Raw genomic sequence first — 22,557 nt, 5'->3', positions numbered from 1 at the left:
TACAGTAGGAAATCTCAAATTTTGATGACTTTTCAATTTCTACCCACTACAAATATTCCATAATTCAACCTCCTGTGTAAATTACAGCAATCTTAAATAATAATAATAATAAAAGCTTCTTGACAAAAGACTAAATTAATGTAAAAACCATTAGAACACCTGAAATATTGTTAGCACAGTGGCAAAACAAGCTCTACAAAATTTTCACTTGTACCCCTCCACCATTAACTACTTACTAAGTTCTGTTTGTTCTGATTTAGGTTGATCACATAATCTTAAGCCAAAAAGAATATTAACAACCCCAAAATATCGCATTTGACAGGTCGGAAAAACTAAAAGTTTGAATACGAGGCCAAGTGCCAAGCACCAAGCGGGCAACAATTGCTACTAGCCCTCCTACCATCAGGGTGAGCTAAAGCTTAAGGATAAGGCCAATAGGACAATGATCACTACCGCCAACATCGGGGAGAATGTATGAGTCATAAGCCTTGTCTGCAATGGATTCTGAGACAAGGAAGTAGTCTAGCCGCCACCCTGTAACAAAATAAAATCCAGTTAAATGCAAGAACAAATATAATTTTTTCAAGAGGCTTGGGACAATGGGAATACTGATTTAAACACATTAAGGGTGCGTTTGAATTGACTTCAAACTAATTCCGGAAATGATTTTCCGGAAAATTCGGTGTTTGGCTGTCACGGAAAACGTTATTTTCCGGAAAATCATTTCCGGTTGACCACGAATTTTCCGTTTGACCACGGAAAATGAAATCTGCCTTCATTTTCACTTCATTTTACTTCCGGAAAAAGAGAGAGAGAGAGAGAGAGAGAGAGAAGAGAGAGCCCAGATCAGAGAGAGAGAGGGACGATCGCGCCGACGAGCGGCGCGGTGCACGATCGCGATCGTCGATCGAGCGGCGCGATCGACGATCGCGATCGTCTCTCGTCGATCGACGAGCGACGAGCGCGTTCGTCGATCGCGATCGTCAACGAACGATCGCGATCGTCGATCGACGATCGCGATCGTTCGTCGATCTCGCCTTCGCGATCGTTCGCGCCGGCGAGATCGCGATCTCGCGAACGCGATCGCGCCGGCGAGATCGCGATCTCGCGAACGCGATCGCGAAGGCGATCTATCTCGCCTTCGCGATCGTTCGCGCCGGCGAGATCGCGATCTCGCGAACGCGATCGCGCCGGCGAGATCGCGATCGCGCCGGCGAGATCGCGATCTCGCGAACGCGATCGCGCCGGCGAGATCGCGATCTCGCGAACGCGATCGCGCCGGCGAGATCGCCTTCGCGCCGGCGAATCGCCTTCGCGCCGGCGGGTTTTCTGGATGTGTTTTCTGAGTTGTGTTTTCTGATTTGTGTTTTCCTTTCTTCTTTTCCAAACACTAGAAAATATTTTCCGGAAAATTTTTTGAAATGCAACCAAACACACAGAAATATTTTCCTTTTCCAGAAATTAGCATTTCCGGAAAATATGTATTTTCCGGAAAACATTTTACGGCAACCAAACACAGCCTAAGTAGAATATAATGAAAGTACCAGAAAAATTAAACCTTGAGAAATCTTTACAAAGCTATAGGTTCATTGTTCAATGCATCATAAGATTGAAACCCGACCTCTGTGATTTGGTTTCAAAATACTTTTTTAAGGATATATGCATCCTTGGAACGAAATTACAATCAAAATGTAATCATAGAAGGATGGAGTTATGTACTCCTGAAATATCAAAGTCAATGAGAGAAAAATAACAACTAGATTTATGAATGTTGGCTGAGGAATACCTTTGTTTGTTTTGCGTAAACCATGCCGATAACCCCAGTAAGTATAGCCAACAACGCCTGGGTGTTGCCTTCTAAATGTATCCACAAAGCCCCTTGATAAGAAGTTTGTCCCAAATGATTTCCTTTCTTCATCGGTAAACCCAGCACTTCTTTTATTTCCCTATGGATTGATGCAAAAATAAAGAAATTGTAACTCTGGAATTGAAACTGACACTGAATGCTAGAATAAGCCAACCACAGCAAGTTTACAACATAGCTATGGGACAAAAATTCATCCAAACTGGTTTGAAGGAATCTCCTCCAACCCATTACGTGGAAAAACATAAAACCATCCGTGTGTATTCTATTAAACAAGTTACATAACTCATTAAATAGGTCATATGACTAAAAGTACATATGGATGATTTATCAATCACCATGTTGTGGGTTGAGGGAATTTTCCTCCAAAGCTGTTTGGAGACACACTTTTTCTAGTTGGTTGGGACTGTAACTGCTGTTTATTATATCAAAGAAGAACCAAAACTGAAAATCACCCTTGGGCTGCATTTTGGAATATATATCTTAGGTACTCCAAAGGTTATATATCTCATGGCAAGATGTTACAGATATTTCTCATCTCTTCCGGCTAATTTTGAAATTCTTCAAAACAGCTCTTCTAGTTCTACAAGTTTTCACTTGTCATAAACTTAAATAAATATGCTAATTTTGAAATTCTTCAAAACAGCTCTTCTTGCTCTACAAGTTTTCAATTGTCATAAACTTAAATAAATATATGAATAAATAATCATAGAAATCTTCATTTAACATGTAAACACTGCGAATACAGGAGGAAGAAAATCAAAAGCCTCAGGCTTTTAAAGAAACAACCCCTTAAAAGGTTAAACACCAAAATGCTACATGGGAGTGAGAAAAGATAGAACTATCTGCATCTTCAATACAGGCTCTTGATCTTATTAACATCATCTCTTTATCCTTATTTTCTACTTTTGACAGCCTGGGGTTAAAATTACTAGAGTGTTTTTGGAATATTTTCTTGGTCTGCATCCATTTTCCAAGGTTTCAATACCAGGCAGGGGGGATTCATACACAACATGAAAATCTGGATCACTTACAGCAGGGTTAAATATGTCTATCTCTTCATGAGCACAATTCAGATCACCAGTCAAAATGACAGGCTTTGACTTTTCCAGCTCCTGTATCAAGCATGAAAAACACCATAAGCATTAAGTTTTACCATAAACCTAAGTAAAATAATAGTTAACAAAGAACTTTGGACCTCAATAATAATACACTTACGCACATGTATGCATTTCATGCATTGTTGCTTTTAAGCTCATAGGCTGTTTAAAACTATATTTTAGGTAAACTCTTATCTGATTAAAACTCATCAAGACATATAATTGTTGAGCACTAAGCTTTCAGTAGAGAAATCAATCCCCATCATTCAATCTAATAGTGTACGCTGCCAAAAAACTTTATTTTTGGGATTATTTTATTTTTATGACAGAGTGAGATACATCCAACATGAACAACAAAGGAATCTGCTTGTATCTAAAAGCAGGAAAAAACAAAAACAAAAATCTGAGAGCAGCATGAATAAACAAACTAGGAGACATGGAAATGGAACATACAACGAATGACATAAAAAATATCTATGAGAGAGAGAGAGGACACATAAAAGCATGCTTACTTTCATGTAATTGCTCAGAGACAGGTCCCATTCTGTAACCCTGTATGACTAGAATCAGAAGAACAGTCATTAGTCCAGAAAAGAAAACAACTAAGAGTGATATAATGCTTGAGGTCAAATACCAGTCTTTTCAAGCCATCTCCAGAATTAGGGACATATCCATTAAGCAGATAAAATGAATCAAACTCTGCTGTCACAAGCCGCCCTTCACTATCATGATCCGATATGCCTAGGCCATATCTGACTGAAAGTGGCTTTACCTGTCAGAAAAGTGATAATTTATCGGAAACCAACAAACAAAGATTATTATTAAAAGCGAAAGGTTTTCTTGCAATTTATATAAAGAGGCAGCAGATATTCATGGAATGGAAGAATGAAAAACATCATTCATAAATCCAGTTAATCATTTATTAGCATTTACAAACAGGTTTAGTAAAAAACGACTGGTGTGCAAGACCTTGGTTGCAGAAAAATTATATACTATGCAGCAGTGGAGACCATGGTTCTTTTCTCAAGGTCACAGCTTTATCATGATAATCCTCAAATTAACAAGAGAAATTTCCGGGTTATCATCAAACTCATTGTTATCTATTAATTTTTTTTTTTCAATTTACTTTTATTCACTTAGGAAATCATTTAAAATAATAAAATTTAAAAGAAGAAATGCACATTGTAAAATCACATAAATAGCAATCTACTTGATGTTCTAAAGATATAAATTGACAGCCTGTTCTTGGGAAAGAAAAGCCATACCCTTGATATAATTGCTGTTCCAGAATAACCAAGTTTGGAAACACTACAAGTCCAGAAGGTATTGTCATAGCCATCTATGAGATACTTGATTTCCTCAACATCCTTCTCCTGTTTCCATGAAAGTGCAGTTAAAAAGGGAGACAATCATATAAAGATGTAGAGGTAAATAAAATAATCATTTGTTCTTACGTTTACATTGCTTGGGAAATGAGAACCCTTGTATTTTGTGTATTTGGAGTTAAGTGAGTGACGCCAAGAACCGAGGTTGATCTACTGGTGAGCTGGAAAGGACATTTTGGCAAATGGCATAACATTGAACTTTGAAAGTTCATTCCTTTGGGACTTGTCAAAAAAAAAAAAAAAGTTCATTCCTTTGGGTTTAATGTGGAGTATTTGAAGAGAAAGGGAGCGCGAGAACTTTTTGAAAGGAATGAGCTGTTAGTAAGGAAATTGAAGTTTTTATCTTTGAGATTGCTCTACGAGCGGATGTCAACTAATTTTTTACTTTCTTCTCAAAATAATTGGAATTTTGTGATATTATGAATTTTAGATAACAATTTTTTTTAAATTAAAAAAAATTGGGGCTTTCTCTTGTATACATCCCATCTACTAGGGTAGCACAATTTTACATTTTTACTATTTTACTGAATTTAAAGGAAGATGCAGAGGTAATTAAGACCACCAAGTGTGTGAATAATGTTCACTACTTTTCAAACTTCAATTTATATACATTACAAACAAATTATGAGCCAAACAAATGCTTCAAAATTAAATCAGAAGAACACAAGCTTTGGTAAGAAATTTTTTGAAAAGAATATTCTAGTTCCCCTAAAGAGAAACTGCCTCTTAACTACCAAGCTCAGGGTCTGACATGATCTAACATATGATATGGGAATTACTTGCCAGTACTTCATCTAATTCTAGTAGGACATGGCAGTGCACCATAAGGTGCTTAAACATTTCCTTGCTGCTTTTACCAGAAAAATTTTTTTTTGGGGGGGGGGGGGGGGGGGGGTGTTCTCCAGTCAAGACTTAGCTCATGCATTAAGAACTAATAAAATTTAATCTGGCTGGCTCTTCCAATAATAGATTAACCATTACCACTTCTTTCAAGTGTGCATTTGTGTTATCACCTTAAATTAGTGCCCAAAAATAGTCTTAGTACTATGTATTGGTAACGGTTGGATAGCTTCAGAACTGTTCCTGATAATCTAACCACCATCCAGAGAAAGGGAGTGGGTGGAAGGCGGGGGGGAATTAGTATGGATCACAATTTGAAAGTAAATTAAGATTCACATAACTTAATTCTTTCTCCCAACTTTCTGCTTTCTACCCTAAGTGAATCCTCTATATCCAAGAACATGTTAATGTAATCAATTCCAAATTCTTAGCATAAATGTTCTGCAATGTTTATTGTTAGAAAAATAATGGTTAAGTGATTGAATTCATCCTTTATATTAGTTTAAGCTTTTAGTACAAGTGGTGATTTATCATGGTATTAAAGAAATAGTCCCAAATCAAACCATGTCTATACTCTACCTCCATTTAAAAAGTTCAAAAATTCCATGTGTAGGACACCATTTTAAGGGGAAGTCTGGACCCATGTGTAAGGGAGAATGTCAAAAAATAGTAGTTATGTGATTAAATTCACCCTTTCCTATCAACTCTAAAAGTTTTGGATAAGTGGTAGTTTAATAGCTATCTAAGGGGCAAATTAACCAAAAACTCAAACTTACTGAAACATGTCATTTGTTCTAATGAACATAAGGGCCTTGATTTATCATTTACATGAAGTTTTTAACCTCAAGAAACAAAATATGCATTTATAAACTTGCCTGCAATTTGGTCTCTTGCAAGCACAGCACATCAAAATCTTCCCTTTGAGCAAGTTGCAGTGCAGAAAACCCCTCTAACTTCAATAAAGCCCTTAATCCATTGACATTCCAAGACATAAGCTTCACATACTTTGTATCCCTGGTAAGAGGTGGAGGCCTCATGGTTCTCGGATTATAAGGGATCCAACCTTTCTGAGGCTTCTTGTGGGCAAGAATTGTCCATGGTTCAGTCTTTACAACGGGCAAATTAACTTCATCACCGTTAACAGCTTCAGTAACAATCTCTGAAGTTCTCTTTGCCTGTGAGAACTTCCCACCTAACAACAATAACCCCGGCACAATCACACCATCTAAGTTAAACGAATTGAAGACACAGATTAACAATAAAGCACACCATTGAGAGGGTCAGAGGGAGAGAGGGAGAGAGAGAGAGAGAGAGATAAGCTCCAGAAATCTTTATCATTTCATAGCATTACTAGACTCGATAGGAAAAAAAAATTTATAAATTCTACAGCACCTGAAACCCCATCAGATTTGGTTGACAGCTTTTGTTTCATAGTGACCATTTTAGCATCAACTTTGACTGCATTTCCCTCAGCTACAGATTTCTTTATTCTTCCCTTGTGCCGTGGAAGAGAGGGAACCTCCAAATCAGTGTTGACATTTTCAGCATGTTCTTCCTCAGATAAATTTTTAACCTTACTTTGTATTGACATACTTTCAGCAGAAACGTAGGATACATGTTCTTCTACCACCGGAGAATTTTCACCTGCAAATGTAAGAAACTTCTAATCATTATAAATAAGCAAATCGCCTATGCACACCAATAGGGTTTAGAGAACAACGATGAATAGAATAGAAAGCTTGGAATAACTAGTTGATTATCTAGAAAAATTCTCTTGTTTTTGTTACATGTCCTCAACACCCAAAATACATGATGCCAGTATAAAGTGTAGGAATACCATCTATTTTTGTGTCCACGAAACACTTCAAAGCATACACAAGGTCGCGTTTACTTCCTTTAGCAGGAACCCCTATACTCCTGACAAATCAAAATCATAATAAATCACTAAAAATTACAAGACATACAGCTGAAATGTACCTTCTCCTATTTATCAATAACCCATTTCTAATATCATCATCCACAGGAAAGCATACTAATAGAGACCATTTCCAAAAGTCAATAATTCTCAAAAATACAATGAACGGCATTTCACTCACAAAGCACATAAACTTCTACTTACCTCAATGTACTTCGAAGCTCTTGAACTGTCATTGTCTCAATTTTTGCTGGGTCATCCTTAAATCTCTGAATCTCACCTAAAGAGCTTTTTACACCATTTTCCTACATATCAAACAAATCTTAATCAATACAAATTCAGAATGACCATAAGACATATAACAGAGAACAAAGGCAAAAATAAACAACCTTGACAGCACCCTTCTCCAAATCTTGGTTTGTACTGATTGACCCTTTCAGTTTCTTATCTTTCTTGTCCTCAACTATCGAAGATGAGACAGGCACTGATGAATTCGAGAGGGATCGCTTAGACCCCATTGCACTTACTCTAAAAGAAACCAATGTTCCAATTCTCAAATTCCTTGGAAGTACTGCAATGCTACAATTTCCTGAGTCAGTTCAGATGTAAATCTTTCTTCTCCTAGGAATTTAGCTCTTTTTTTTCTCTTCTCTTAAAGGCTAAAATATACTTCTTGTCCCTAAAATGTAGTCCAAGTTATATTTTTACTCCTCAAATTAAAATTCATCTCTGAAAAATTCAAAAGATACCAATTTTATCTTCCAGAGGAAATCCTCTACATTTTTAATGAAAACATTTTAAGATCCAAATTAAATATTGCAAATATAAAGTAGTTTCATCGTGTCATCTAAAATTTTAGATGACATATTCCCATTATAAGAAGAAATAAAATCTTAACTCTAAATGGAGTGTTCCATTTCAAATGGAGAGGATCCTTGTCCTCAAATGAAGAAATACCAAGTGATAAAAGACATGTTAAAAATCTGACATGGTCTATAATAAACTAATTGAAGGAAAAATAGACGGAATAACAAAATGAGTTCTTCTATGTGCACAACATTTTCACAAGTTGAGGCGTCTTGGCACCTCACACACACTAGGGCTCATCACACACCCGGGCCCATCACCTCACACTCACACACACCCGAATAAGTCTAAAGACAATAAATTTCACAATATTTCTCATTACTGCTGGGGCAGCAGGTTATGATTTGTGTACAATAAACATGTTGATACCAGTGAAATTTGTTAGATTAAATGAATAAATTCACCATCTCTTGAAAGCTTAAGTTTTTGGGAAAATCGATAATTTGACAAAACTGATGTTACACTGATCACAATCTGACACCTTAACAAGTTGTGAAAAAGTTACTAACTTTGTTGTGTTCATAGCAATGTTTCGCAAACCCGTGGCCACCACAACTCACAACCAACCTCAGCTTCATGTGAAAATGTTGTGAGATTCCTTGTGCCCATATACTTTCTCAAACGAAACTAATATATTTTGAAATTTTTATTGACAAAATTATTAACTTTTTAAAACTTGAGGAACGAAAACTCAAATTTCAGGCCTTTTTTTTCTTCTTAATTATTATAATTTTATCATATATGAAAACTGAAACCTACCCAATAAAGAAAAAAAAAATATTCAGTGTGATATATTAATAAAAGTAAAGAAAAAAAAAAAAGGGAAAGACAAACCCAGGAAGAATCGTGGAAGTCTTAAGCCCAAATTGCAATGCTGGCTTCATCGGACGGGGGTGCGTACGTTAAGCAGTGACGGGCGTAGGTTAGCAGCAACATGGTCTAAAGAAGAGAAAGAAGAACCGCCAAAAGAACACAAAGTGCGTAGGCGTGGCTTGAGTGAAGTCAGTGGCGAGTTCGAGGACTAACTGTCACGTGCTCTGTACGATGTTGTCGGGTTGGGTTGTGTTGTGTTTTGTGGGTAGAGGTACTCGGTTACCTGAACGTTGGTTGGGTCACCGGGTTTACGGTCTACCTGGTCCGGCCGGTCCGAGTTTAATAACTATGACCTCAAGTATTAAAAAGTTAATAATTTTGTCAATAAAAATTTCAAAATATATTAGTTTAGTTAGAGAAAGTATATGAACACAAAGAATCTCACAACATTTTCACATGAAGCTGAGGTGGCCATGGGTTTATGCAACATTGCTATGGACACAACAAAGTTAGAAGCTTAATTACAACTTGTTAAGGTGTCAAATTGTGATTAGTGTAACATTAGTTTTGTCAAATTACCAATTTTTTCAAAAACTTAAGCTTTCAGGAGATGATGAATTTATTCATTTAATCTAATAGGTTTCACTGGTATCATGTTTATTGTACACAAATCATAACTTGCTGCCTCAGCAGTAATGAGAAATATTGTGAACTTACTATGTTTAAACTTATTCAGGTGTGTGTGAGTGTGAGGTGATGGGCCTGGGTGTAATATCTTTTTTCTCTGATTCTATTTTATTTTCAGTTGTGATGAGCCCTAGTGTGTATGAGGTGCCAGGACGCCTCAACTTGTGAAAATGTTATGCACATAGAAGAACTCATTTTGTTATTCCGTCTATTTGTCCTTCGATTAGTTTATTATAGACCATGTCAGATTTTTAACGTGTCTTTTATCACTTGGTAAATCTTCATTTGAGGAGTGAGGACAAGAACCCTCTCCATTTGAAATGGAACACTCCATTTAAAGTAAAGATTTTATTTCTTCTCATAATGGGAATATGCCATCTTAAATTTTAAATGACATGATGAAACTACTTTATATTTGTAATATTTAATTTGGATCTTAAAATGTGTTCATTCAAAATGTAGAGGATTTCCTCTGGAAGATAAAATTTATTTTATTTTAAACTTTATTTTATAATGATTATAATTTATATGCTTACAAAATATATATATATATATATATATTATATATTAAAGTCGAAGCACAATTATAATCCAAATTAATTTCTAATTGTTGTCTAATTGTGTGCCACATGTTCAATATATTTTTCTTAATTTAAGTGCTAAGTGATCGATTCATAATACTCAGCATAAAAGTTGAGATGATCATCTAAGTAAGACTACCTCATCATCACTATTATTGATTATGTCTATGCATAAACACGGTTTACAAACTAGTGTTAAAATTATTTTAGGTCATTTTTTAAAAACAAGTTGAAAGGGATTTGTATCTGTATCACCCAAATACAACTTGTTTATCATGCAGTTTCTCCCCAATAATGGTCCACATTCAACATTTGGAGCAAGTCCAGATTATGTACCATCAGAAGTTTCTTTAACATAACTCATAAGGGACGAATGTTACATTGAGCAGAGGAGGGAGGGAGAGTCAATTCAAAACTAAAATTATCTACTGAACATCAGAATATGAATCCATGGAATGATTCATACAAAAGAATCTCTAACATTGGCGTGGCAAAATATATCTTAATTGCTTAGTAATTATTGGCCTTGACTAATTAGAGAGATAAATCTTCCAACAAATGATGGCCTTACTTACATTAGTTAGATGAATACAAGGACCTCTCTCTGGCAATCACTTGAATTTCAAACAGTGGCTAAGAAGTTCTCAACGTGGCTGTAGGCCTGAGGCTTGTCAAATGTTTTTGATCCCTTCTCTGCGAGATTTTCCAATTATACCACACTCATAGGCCATAGCTTCATAAATAAGATCCCTTCTTCCATGGTATTTCCGGGCTTATTGCGTCTTTAAAAGCTTTAGCCTTAGACATTTTGATCCTATCTTCCATGGATTTCCGAGCTTATCACGCCTGGCTATATCTATATAGTGTGTAGCTTATATTGTGCTCTAGGAGAAAGAGATGGAAGTATCAATGCTGAAAGTGAAAGGATGAGAGAAAAGAAAATTTAGTAAATTTTCTTGTTGCCATATGTAGTGGAATTGAAATCAATGTGTCTGAATCCTGATTTGATTGAAACAAGCTATATATCTATAGCACTAAATTGATGTGTTCAGAAGTTGTGGATCCTGGTTAAAAAATGATACAATTTTATGTAGTTCGCAGATATCAACAGTCTAAATATGACGTACAGAGATAGAGAATGATAAAGAAATTTCTAAACACAATTTTGTGCTTACCCTCAAGCATTTATCAAATATAAGTATATAACCAAAAAATAAAAATTCTGATCAGTAGGACCAAGAAACTAATATATGGTAAACAAATAGATTCGCTTTAAAAAGAGAAGTAAAATAAGAAATACTATGAATGCTCATTGTTCTGATTAATAGATTTATTCTAAGACCTGTCATCTTAAAACCAAGCATATGATATTAGGAATGTTCAATGAATAGAAATAATTGGATCAAAGACACTCATAATGGCTGTAACAGCGAGATAGTAGTTTCATTTTTCAGTTTACAAAGAATTATATCAATGCCTATCACAAGACCGAATGGCCAAACTTAACAAAAGATAAAAAAGATTGCACTTCAAAGTCTTTGTTTTATTGCTGTTGTACAACTATACTACTAGAGAGTCTTTATTGTTCAATAAGATTGGAACTTAAAAAGGTTCAAATTAATATGTATCCACTCACGTCCAAAAAAATTGACAAAAACAAATTGATTAAAAAGCCTTCCATAGTCCATACAGTTTGAAGATTGAGGAACGCAAGTTTTTTTTTTTTTTTTCAATTAACTCCTATTATACGGATTTATTACTTTCGGGTTTGAGATGAGGTTCAGTATTTAAATAGTGTGTTTTTTTTTTGAGAACAAATAGTGTGTTTTTTATTGAATAAATATGTTATTCCCTATTTAGATCAGGCACATAAGGCACAAATCAGTACATAACAGGCTCAGAGATTAACTATTCAAGTTAACAAATGCTATTCCTTTCTCACTTCTAAATTGGGTCCCAAGATTTACTATGTCAACACTGTTGGACCAACCCTGCATTGAAGATTATACGTTTGTAAAAGCTGCTTATTTTTCTACTAGTGGATTATAAATAGTAAACAAGCTGAAAAACATGAGACAAAGAATTGATATGCAGATATAATATAATACATTAGAGCTAACATTAATAAGAGGACTATGGAGCAGGACATACCACCCCAAGTGACATCGTCTGCCTAGTGAATGTGCATTTCTAGACAGACATCTGCTTCTCTTCGTCTGATTACTGCAAAGAAAAATCATACACCAATTTTTTGGATAAGTAATTCAGAAACGATTATCATAGAAAAGATTTTAAGTGAAAAATGTTGATTTTGCAAGTTACAGAAGGTCCTCTAAGGAGTTTTTGAGAAAGAAGAAGATAGGGATAAAAAAAAAAAAAAAAAATACACAAACATGCATAAAATAATGGTCACTTTTTTAGATTAGAAGTGATAATTCTTCACCCCTTGGCTTGTGTCATATGCATGCAGATGCAAAACCTGAAAATGAGAACTGCGATTTCAATTAGCCTAGCCTAGAAATGAGAGACAGTTAAAAAGGCTGAGCAGATTATTTAGTCCATTATTGACATGGTCCAACCCGGTCCAAGTAACACAAATAATTCCATTATTATTTTTGTTAGCAAAAAAAAAAAAAAAAAAAAACCACTTTATTCTGATAATTCAATTTTTTTTAAAATAATACTACTTTATTTCAATATGGCACACCACTATGTTTTTTTCTTTACAAGAAAAAACCTTGAGTTTAGACTCAAAAACTAAGGCTATGTTTGATAACAATTTTTGTTTTCTATTTTCAAAAACTTGTTTTTGGGAATATGAAGATAAAACAATTTTCTTTTATTTTTTAAATAAAAAACATGTTTGGTTAGTTGAAATTCAAAAGATAGTTTTTTGAAGAAAAAAATAAAAAATTCTAAAATAAGTTATTACTAAGATTTGAACTCTAATGCTAACTCATTAAATGAGACAGATTCATTAAATTAAATGCGTGTTTTCATTGACTTTTAAAAATTAGAAACTGAAAATAGTCTTTTACATGTTTTCAGTTTTCTTCACAAATTGAGTTTTGAGAACAGTTTTTGTTCTCTATCTATTTTAGGTTGCCAAACAAGTTTTTTAGTTTCAAAAATAGAAAGTTATTTTTGGAAACAGAAAATAAGGGCAGCGGCCATGCAAAAATAAAAAATTAAAACCAAGACCATTTAGAGAACCATTTAAGCAGGGCATAGCAGTCCCTACTAATAACATTAGCAAAAGAAAAAAAAAAGAAAAAGAAATATATGTTTGTTTTCTTCAACATTAAAGAATACTTACAATTCAACTGTATGTTTAATTCTATTTGAAATACGAATTTCTTCTGGTAAATCATTGACCCGATTTGACAATCCAATAATCTCTTTTGAGACCATATTTACGTTTGATTTTTGAAGGAGTGGATAAATAGGATGATTGGTTGGGATTGGCAACGGAAGATGGGATATAGATGAGCACTTGGAGATAGATGAAGCCATAACAAGGGCATTAAGAATTGAGAATTGAGATGAGTAGGCAGGGCTAGCAAGAAGGGTATTTATGCCCCGAGAACATATACTCAAAATAAAAGCATGGCACGCAAGTAATGTCAACTTTGGAAACTTATTTGAGCATTTATTGCAATTTTGGAACAAAATAAATGGTAGTTTATTACATTACAACTAGCTACCAAATAAAAAAGGATTCAGATCTTCTAAATTTCTTAAGATACTATATCAATATATTTCCTTAAATCCTAACCACTCTTTTATGATTTAAGAATTTAGATTCTGTCATATCAGCATTCTACTAACAATACTCTTAAAACAATAAAATAATGTTACAAACAAAACAATTAAGATTATTATTAGTGGAATGCTGACATGGCAAAATTTAGACCGTTAAATCATTAAAGAATGGTTAAGATTTAAGAAAATCTATTTGGCAGAATACCTTTGGAAATCTAGAGGATCTGAATCCAATAAAAAAGGCCCCTCTAATTTTCATGCTAGACATGCCTAACATGCCATTTTATGATCAATGCAATTTGATGGCCCACAACTAACTATCCATATATTCCATCAATTTAATTTCTTACCAAAACTAAAAAATGCATGCATGTTTGTTTTTACTTCTTCCCCATGTACATCATATTTGTAATCTCTTGTCCGTCAAATTATGATTTTCACATAACAACCTAATTCTAACCTGTAATTGGTAGTTTAGAGATATAAATCGGGTCAATATGGATAATGAAAATGATTGATAATAGCTTGTCTTCTAATATATTCTTGTACAACCTAAAGCTACTTCTCATACTCATTAGATGATAAAATATGTGTGTCTCAAAACCTAAATACAGCTTACCATGATAGTCCTCATACTATGAATCTCAAGAGTTTTTAGGATAACTTCACCATAAAGTTTCTAAACGTTCAATCACTTTGAAATAAATAGATTGGATTTTGCTAAATCATCAACATTTAAATAAATATTTTTCATTACCATTTTTTTTAGCATTTATTGAAATTATTAATGAGAAATCAAAATCCACTCTTCTTAATTCACAGTCCTACCACCATGCACCATTGGAGTGGTAATCACTCCACAAGTATAAGTTCTTATGGGGTGGGGGTAGGGGGTTGAGGACCGAGGTTCAAGTCTCTAGAAGATCATTTCATATACATATACACTTAGATTAAGTTAGAATATGATTTCTATCTCAATTTTTTTTAAAAAAAAATCAATCATCATAGCCAATTGATTAGAATAGAGGTTGTCTTCAATTGCTTGAAAATGACAGCATGATCAATTTTTTCGCAGAATAAATTTATTGATAAATTTGATTAACTTGGAATCAAACTTATTAACCCACATAAATTCGAAAGATATAAATAGGGGATATTTGGATCCATAAAAAAAAGGGCCAACCAATACCCAACTCGTTTAAACAATGGTTGGATTAGGTTAACATGTGGGCTACATGGATAAACCCGTTTTCTTTTATTTTCTTTGCCATTTTTTGAAAAAACAAACAAACTCAATTTCCTTAATTTTAGACTTTTTTTTAAGAAAGCCTTAAATTTAGACTTGGGGTAATATTTAGTAATTAACTTATAGAACAATCTTTTTCTAAAAAAAAAAAAAAAAAAAAAAAACTTATAGAACAATCATAGACATAAAATTTAAAAATTCATTGACGCATTTCTTTCAAATTTATTAATTCTCACTTCAATTGTTTTGCTAGAAAACTTTATATAAAGATAGTTTTCCACATTTTTTAGTGTTTGATAGTATTAAAAAAAAAAAATGGTTAACAAAAAACTATCTTTAGTCAATGGAAAACTCTTATAAAAATAAGGCTTATTTTCTATAGGTTGTTTTCCAAAAAAAAATTTTGGAAAACAATCTCTCTTTCACACATTGCATAACTCTTATAAATATTATCTTCTTTTGACCTAGTAAACAATATTTTCTTTCGCTCATTTAGTCTTTTCTCATGATAAACTCTCTCACTTCTTCTCTTCCTTTTGTTTTTTCTCTCTTCTCACATCCTCTCTATCACCCCCTCTGGCCTCTTCTCTTCCCACAAATTTCTCTCTCTATCTACCTCTCTTATCTTTTTTCTCCCTATTTCTTCTCCCCTCTATAACGCCATTCTTTGATAAGGTTTTTTTTTCCTCACAAATTGGTCAATAGTTCTATAATAATTTTTGGTATTTATCAAACTATTTTTATTGGATTAGTTTGCCAGTAAAACTATTTGGCCTCTATGGCATTTTGTACTATTTAAAATGGAACTTAAGGTTATAATGGTTATTTTGAATTATGAGAAGTATAGTTTATATATATATATTATGTACTGTTTAAAATTTGATAGCTAATTTTAATTGTATTTGTTGTCAAAATTTTAATTTGAAAACCAAATTCATTATTGGTTTATTTATTTATTTATATTGATTACATTAGGTGGGTTTATACAATACACATATTATACATATTTTTAAATTATACAAAAAAATGTTATAAACACTGTAGATACCAAACACCAAAAAACATTTTCAAGCTTATTTTCAAGGTTATTACCAAATAGCGGAAAATGGGATAGTTTTTTTAGAAAATACTCTCTAGAAAATGAACAATTTTCCAGAAAATATTAATGCTGAAACAAACAGAGTGTAATATGAAGATTTCTCTCTCTCTAAATGTTGTCTTTTAGCATCGAACCCAAAACCCTCCTCTCTTCCTACAATTCTTCACTTTAGTCAACAAGTGATGCGAATGATATTACAAGTTTTACAATATTAGCTTTATAAACTAAGATGGTTTCTTTTAAACATATGACAAAAAATGTTGTTAAAAAAATGTCCTTATTATATTAAATTACATTATTGACGAGGTTCCAATAATAATCTTATTGCATCCCTTTGTAAGTTTTTTTATAGTTTTTTTTTCTTTTTCTTTTTTAGAAGAATTTTTTTTAGATAAACCCTTAGTATCCTTATTCTTTAACATTTTTCCATGGTTTTAAAAACCGAAATGGTCAAAAAATCATTTTTGTCCCCAATTTTGTTGGACTGGACTAGTGCCCGATTCCCAATTGAACCAGTTGAACTGACCAGTCCGATCTGATTTTAAAATAAGGCTTTTCCCATAGTCAAACACATAACCAATCCACCTCATCTAATCTCCACATGCCACTGTGGGTATATGGGTCCACTTGGGTTAAGTCATCACTTAAGTAAGACTAGCTCATCATTACTATTATTGAATGTTTTCATACATAAACACTACAAACTAGTGTTAAAATTATTCTAAGTAACATTTTAAAAACAAGTTGAAAGGGATTTGTATCCATATCACCCAAATATAAGAGTACTCATATTAATCAATGTATAATAGCATGAGAAGTAAATTTTGCACATCCAACTTAAAAAAATCACCCACTTCAATTCATGTAAACTTGTGTAAATTTGGATTGTTGTTATAGTATCACGTTTATCATGCAAGTTGAAAATTTGAAATTGGTAATATATGTATTAACCCAACATGATAAATATGTCAAGCATGTTATGTAGTGTCGTGTCACGACAACATGCTTGACATATTTATCATGTTGGGTTAATACATATATTACCAATTTAAAATTTTCAACTGGCATGATAAACGTGATACTATAGCAACAATTCAAATTTACATAAGTTTACATAAATTGATGTGGGTGATTTTTTAAGTTGGATGTGCAAAATTTACTTCTTATGCTATTATAAATTGATTAATGTGAGTGCTCTTATATTTGGGTGATATAAATACAAATTCCTTTAAACTCGTTTTAAAAATGTTACTTAGAACTAGCCTCATCACATGCGCTTTGCATGTGTAATAAGGCTTTTTTTTTAGCAAAAAAAAAAAAAAAAAAAAAAAAACTCTGTGTTTTTTTATATATTATAATTTTTATTTTGAGAATCTAATTTATAAGTAGATGAAGTAATTTGAAAATCAACAGGAGAGTGGTCCTATTTTTTAGGCAATGTTTTAGTGGGAGTTAGAGTTGCATTTTTACTAGATTGTCCTTTAGTTTTGTCTCTACTTAAAAATAAGGATGTAGGGGCATTTTTAAATTAAAAAAAAAATGAGAAATCCAAACAGGTGAAGTTAAAGAGTAGTATAGATAATTTTAACACTAGTTTGTAATTTGAATTTATGTATAAAAACATTCAATCAGAGTAATGATGAGTTGGTCTTACCTAGGTGATAACTTAACTCAAGTCGACCAATATACCCATAGTGGCACTTGGAGATTAGATGAGGTGGGTTGGTTATGTGTTTGATTATAGGAAATGTTAAAGAATAAGGATATTAATGGTTTAACCTTAAAAATACTTACAAAGTGATGTAATAATGATTATTATTGGAACCACGTCAATAATGTAATTTAATATAATAAGTACATTTTTTTGTCATATGTTTAAAGGAAACCATTGTAGTTTTTAAAGTTAATATTGTAAAATTTGTAATATCATTGACATCACTTGTTGACTAAGAGGGTTTTGGGTTCGATGCTAAAAGACAACGTTTAGAGAGAGAGAAAGAGAGAGAGATCATCATATTTGTGCAATGGAGAAACAATTGAAGTGAGAATTTATAAATGTGAAAGAAATGGGTCAATGTTGTGAAATGGCTACTAGAATGTAGTGCCACCCTACACTATTTGTTTGTCGTAGCTTTACCTATTGGCAGCAGCTAAGAGCCTGTTTGGTTTAAGTGTTTCCGTAACTCAATTCTCAGTTTCCATAACTCATAACTCAAAAATGGTGGGATTCATAGCAAAAAGGTTGTTTGGCCAAACGATAACTCTATTTCTATCACTCAATTCTCTGATTTTTGAGTTATGAGTTATGGAAACTGAAAACAACAAAAGACTGTTTTCAGTTTCCATAACTCATAACTCAATGGTATTTCCGTAAATAAACACACATGAGGGACCCACAGCCGCAACTTTTGACCACCTTTTGACTTCTTTTTTTTTTTTTTTTTTTTTTTTTTTTTTTTCTGGGTTGGCATTGGCTGTTCGTTCCTTTTTTTTTTTTTTCCTAGGTTGGCGTTGGCTGTTCGTTCCTTCTTTTTTTTTTTTACTGGTTCGTCTATTCTGTTCTATTCTTTTTTTTTTCTTTAGTACCTAGACTCACCAAACTTAGTGAAAAAAAAAAAAAAAAAAAAAAAAAAAAAAACCCAGACCGAACAGCCAACCCAGGAGGAAAAAAAAAAGAAGAAGAAGCTGCTAGTGGAAAAAAAAAAAGCTGCACTGTGACAGGCGTGGGCCCTCCAAATAGTATGAAAAATAGTGAGTGATGGAAACTGAGTGATGAAGGCAAACGGATGTGAAAAATTGAGTGATGAGTGATGAGTTATGAGTAATGAGTGATGAGTGATGAGTGATGAGTGATGGAAATTGAGTGATGAAAAAGGCTTACCCAAACAGGCCCTAATATTCTGCAATTGAAACTTCCATATAGCAATAGACTATCAAAGTTTCAGCCTTTCTCTTGCTGGTCATGTCATCACTGCACCGCATCATTAACCAATTAAATGATGACACCTTTCCTTTCTTCTTTAGACTTTGTTGATACCCAATTTTGATAAAAGGAGTCAAATAGTAGAAAAGCCAAGAAACAAGTTAAGGGAAAGAAAGAAAAGATTAGAAAATAATGGCAGGAACAATAGGGCTATGAAAGCCCAAAGAAAAGGCATACCCATGAGGAGTAAGAAGTGGAACACATGGGCTGTGTGGAAGAGCTTGCCACGGTGAAGCAGCCCTCTTTAAGAGGAAAGAGAACATGCCTTAAATGGGCCCAAAGAAAGAAGGGGAAAGAAAAAGGCCCAATGAGCTATCCCAGCAAGAATCAGTAGCAAGCAATAAGATGTTGAAAAGTTCATGGGCTCATGAAAATATAAGATGAGGCAAGCCCGACAAGCCCACATCGTTCCTCATAAGGGGTTGACACGAGTGAAGGGCATCAGCTTCAACAAAGAGTGAAATAAGAAAAAATTGAATAGAAGCGGCAGAAACTATGTGGGAAAGGAAGAAGGCAAGGCATGAAGCAATAAGACAACTATACTATGGCGAATCACCACTGACTTGTACCCAGCCAATGTAAGGGGGTGGGCCCATGGTCAAAGGGATTACAAGGTGTAGTTTGGTGAGGGGAGGAAAATAGCCTATTTTCAATATCTAGTCACGGCCTCTTTTTGGAGGTGCTATGCTAGGAAGGCACATTTGCCCAAAATAGGTAGCAAATGGTTAGGACAACTTGATGCATGTTAGAGAGATAGGTAGAGAGAGACCCAAAACTTTACCCATTGAGAAGAGAGAGAAAGACTTATTGCAGAACCAAATGGAAAAGATTTTATTGTGGGATGGGTAGTGGAAGAGAGAGAAAACCTTGGGCATGCCTAGGTGTAGTGGAGGCCAAACAGCTAACAGGACAGTGAGCACCTCTGAGGAGGTGTTCACAGCAAACAAAAATGATTGGTAAGCAACAAAGGCAAAAGGAGGAATTCGCATAAGATTAATCTAGTATAAATAGGAACAGTAACTATAAGTGGAAAAAAGATAGCGACTAAGGCAAGGAACACAGAGAACTGAAAAGGAAATAAGAGAGAAAATAGAGAATGAAGTAAAACTTAGAAAGGCAAAAGAGTGAATACGGCAAAAAGGCATGCATCAATAGGCAGTCTTTTCCTTCTCTCTCATGACAAACCCACTCTTTGTAATCTTAACAAAACAAGAAGTAGTTATCCAGACCCATTCTTCAAAATGCATAACTTTAATGGCCTAGTCTAGTAATAAAGTTGTCCAAGTTCGGGTTCGGGTTCTCTTTAGTTCACTTCCTACGGAAAGCCCATCATTTACATTCTGTTGCTTTGAATACGCTAACTGCTTTTTTGACTAGTCTTTCAGCCATAATAAGTATATGTATGTATGTATGTATGTATGTACATGTACGGATATCTGTGCATTCATAAATATATGCATTTGCTATTTGTTGTTTTTCTTTTGGGATGTTTGTCTTGTGCATAGTCTAGCCCCTTAACAAGGTTCTGCTAAGATAGTGGGCCAGGTCTAACTCTCCAACCCACAGCAAAAAAGGCCTTAGCCCAAGAGCATAAAGACCCCTACAGACTTTGAAAGTTCTATATATATATATATATATATATATATATGTGTTATTAGTGAAGTTGTATAGAGCACTTTTGATAGGTGAAAAAGCTTTAGTTTGTTTGTTGTAGAATGTGGCTGACTATTGATACCATATTTTGTCTACCCTCGATTTGCGTGCCGAACCCCCGAAAATCCAAAAATATTATTTTCTCTTTATGGGGCCATGAGAACATCTAGAACGACGTGGCACAACCCGTTCGGGCATCGGAGCACCCGAAATGCCTTTTTCTACTAAAATGACCAAAATGCCCTTAGTCAGCCCTAGGTTTAACTGAAGGTCAAACGAGGTCCAAAATAACAAAAAACAATTTTTTTTTCATAGATTTACACCAAACCCGAGCTTCTCGGAGATTTTTAACAATTTTGACCAAGTTTGACCCAAAGTCGACCTGAGGTGGGCCCAAAAACCCTAATTTTGATCTGGCTATCGGAATGGGTTGAAACCAATGTCATTGCGAAGATTATCTAATTCTCGTTCCAACGACTGTTCATGGGTCAAAATCAGATTTAGAACGGCCGAGATAACACGAAAACCGGGATGACACACCGATCGACGCACTGCAAACTTCAGAGACCCATAACTTTTGATCCGACCGTTGGATTTTCAGGTTCCACACCTTTTCAAAATTAGGAAGCCAAGATATTTCCAGAGGTACCCATATACACACTTTTTGAGGGAGGGCTATCGCCTCGAAGTTAGCACTCGATGATGTAAATAGCCCCAGGCACGCCCTAGACCAAGGGGACCACTTTTTTGGGTTTTTGCTCTCTGCATGAACAATTTTTGAGCTTTTTTATTCTCTTCCAAACACAAAAAAAAAAAAAAAAAAAAAAAAAAAAAAAAAAAAAACACACACACACACACACACACAAAAAAACACATCAAAGCCTCTTGATTCTTCTCTCTTCACCAAAAATACAAGGTATTGTTCTTATACCCGATCTTCTTCTCCTTGGTTCTACATCTTGGATTTGGGGTTTAGGGGTGTGGATGTAGCTTTCTAGCTACTATCCACACCCCTAACCTTCTAAATCTTTTTTCTAGCATTTATCTTGCTCTTTTTTGCTTGAATAACATGATTTATTGCTTTCCTAGCATGTTGCTTGCTTTATTTGTGTTTCTAGCCTAAATCTCCATGCTTTTTATGCTTTTTTCCATGTTTCATACTTAGATCTACATCCTTACATGCTTATATGTTTAGATCTACATGCTTTAGACTTTATGCCATGTTTTCCTATGTTTTGTGCCTCTTTTTTGTTCTAGGTTGATGTTAGGGTTACATGCTCACATGTGATGTTGTTGGCTATGTCTTGCCTAGATCTATGTGTTTATATGTTTATTTCCATGCTATATGGTTAGATCCTTGTTTTCACATGCCTATGTGCTTGGATCTATAATCCCTACATGCTTTATGCCATCTTCCATGTGCTTGTGCACTCCATGCCATGTTTGTGTGCCTAGACCTAGGCTATGTTTGCCATACCAGGTGCTATTTTAGCCCTTTTGTCGCTTTGTCTTTCTTTATTGTTTTTTGGCCTAATGGTTGGGACCCGATCTAGACCCTATGGTCTTTGTCATCGTCCATACACCTTGGCCCATATCAAAGGGTTTGGATCACTTGTTTTTCATGTTTGTGCTTGCTTACTTCTATGCTTTATGCTCATGTTAGCCTCTTTTCTTCTAGGCTTTGCCACGTTTGGCGCCCTTAGCGAGTTCGTGGTTATGTGGTTACATTCGACGCCCATGAGGCTTTCTTTAGATGTAGCCA

The 22,557-nt window shown here is 34.3% G+C and overlaps 1 protein-coding gene across 3 annotated transcripts; it reads right to left on the bottom strand.

Moving 5' to 3' along the window:
- Positions 1 to 131: 131 nt before the first annotated feature.
- LOC126693610 (DNA-(apurinic or apyrimidinic site) endonuclease, chloroplastic) lies at positions 132 to 8,999 on the bottom strand. 3 transcript variants are annotated; one of them, XM_050389650.1, is made up of 12 exons: positions 8,806 to 8,999; positions 7,494 to 7,683; positions 7,309 to 7,409; positions 7,027 to 7,106; positions 6,582 to 6,833; positions 6,065 to 6,414; positions 4,230 to 4,337; positions 3,599 to 3,736; positions 3,477 to 3,524; positions 2,899 to 2,979; positions 1,787 to 1,946; positions 132 to 534 (listed from the first exon to the last, which is right to left on the bottom strand). In XM_050389650.1, exons 1-12 carry the CDS (start codon positions 8,853 to 8,855, stop codon positions 413 to 415), a joined length of 1,680 nt encoding a protein of 559 aa, XP_050245607.1. In that variant the 5' UTR covers positions 8,856 to 8,999; the 3' UTR covers positions 132 to 412. The 3 variants fall into 3 exon arrangements, with proteins under 3 accessions (XP_050245607.1, XP_050245608.1, XP_050245609.1); XM_050389651.1 differs by having other exon boundaries at positions 6,065 to 6,381; positions 8,806 to 8,997; XM_050389652.1 differs by having other exon boundaries at positions 7,494 to 7,675; positions 8,806 to 8,971.
- Between the last annotated feature and the right edge of the window lie 13,558 nt (positions 9,000 to 22,557).

The sequence above is a fragment of the Quercus robur genome, chromosome 7 (assembly GCF_932294415.1).
Source record: "Quercus robur chromosome 7, dhQueRobu3.1, whole genome shotgun sequence".
NCBI lineage: Eukaryota > Viridiplantae > Streptophyta > Magnoliopsida > Fagales > Fagaceae > Quercus > Quercus robur.
This window is presented reverse-complemented; position numbering and strand designations above follow the sequence as displayed.

What these genes read in the sequence shown, in the direction of transcription:
- LOC126693610 (XM_050389650.1), bottom strand. Translation starts at nt 8,855, where the DNA reads ATGAAGCCAGCATTGCAATTTGGGCTTAAGACTTCCACGATTCTTCCT. An exon ending in TGGAGAAGGGTGCTGTCAAG is followed by an intron (nt 7,410 to 7,493) that starts GTTGTTTATTTT and finishes TTTGATATGTAG; the next exon opens with GAAAATGGTGTAAAAAGCTC. An exon ending in GAACAGCAATTATATCAAGG is followed by an intron (nt 3,737 to 4,229) that starts GTATGGCTTTTC and finishes CTTTTCTGACAG; the next exon opens with GTAAAGCCACTTTCAGTCAG.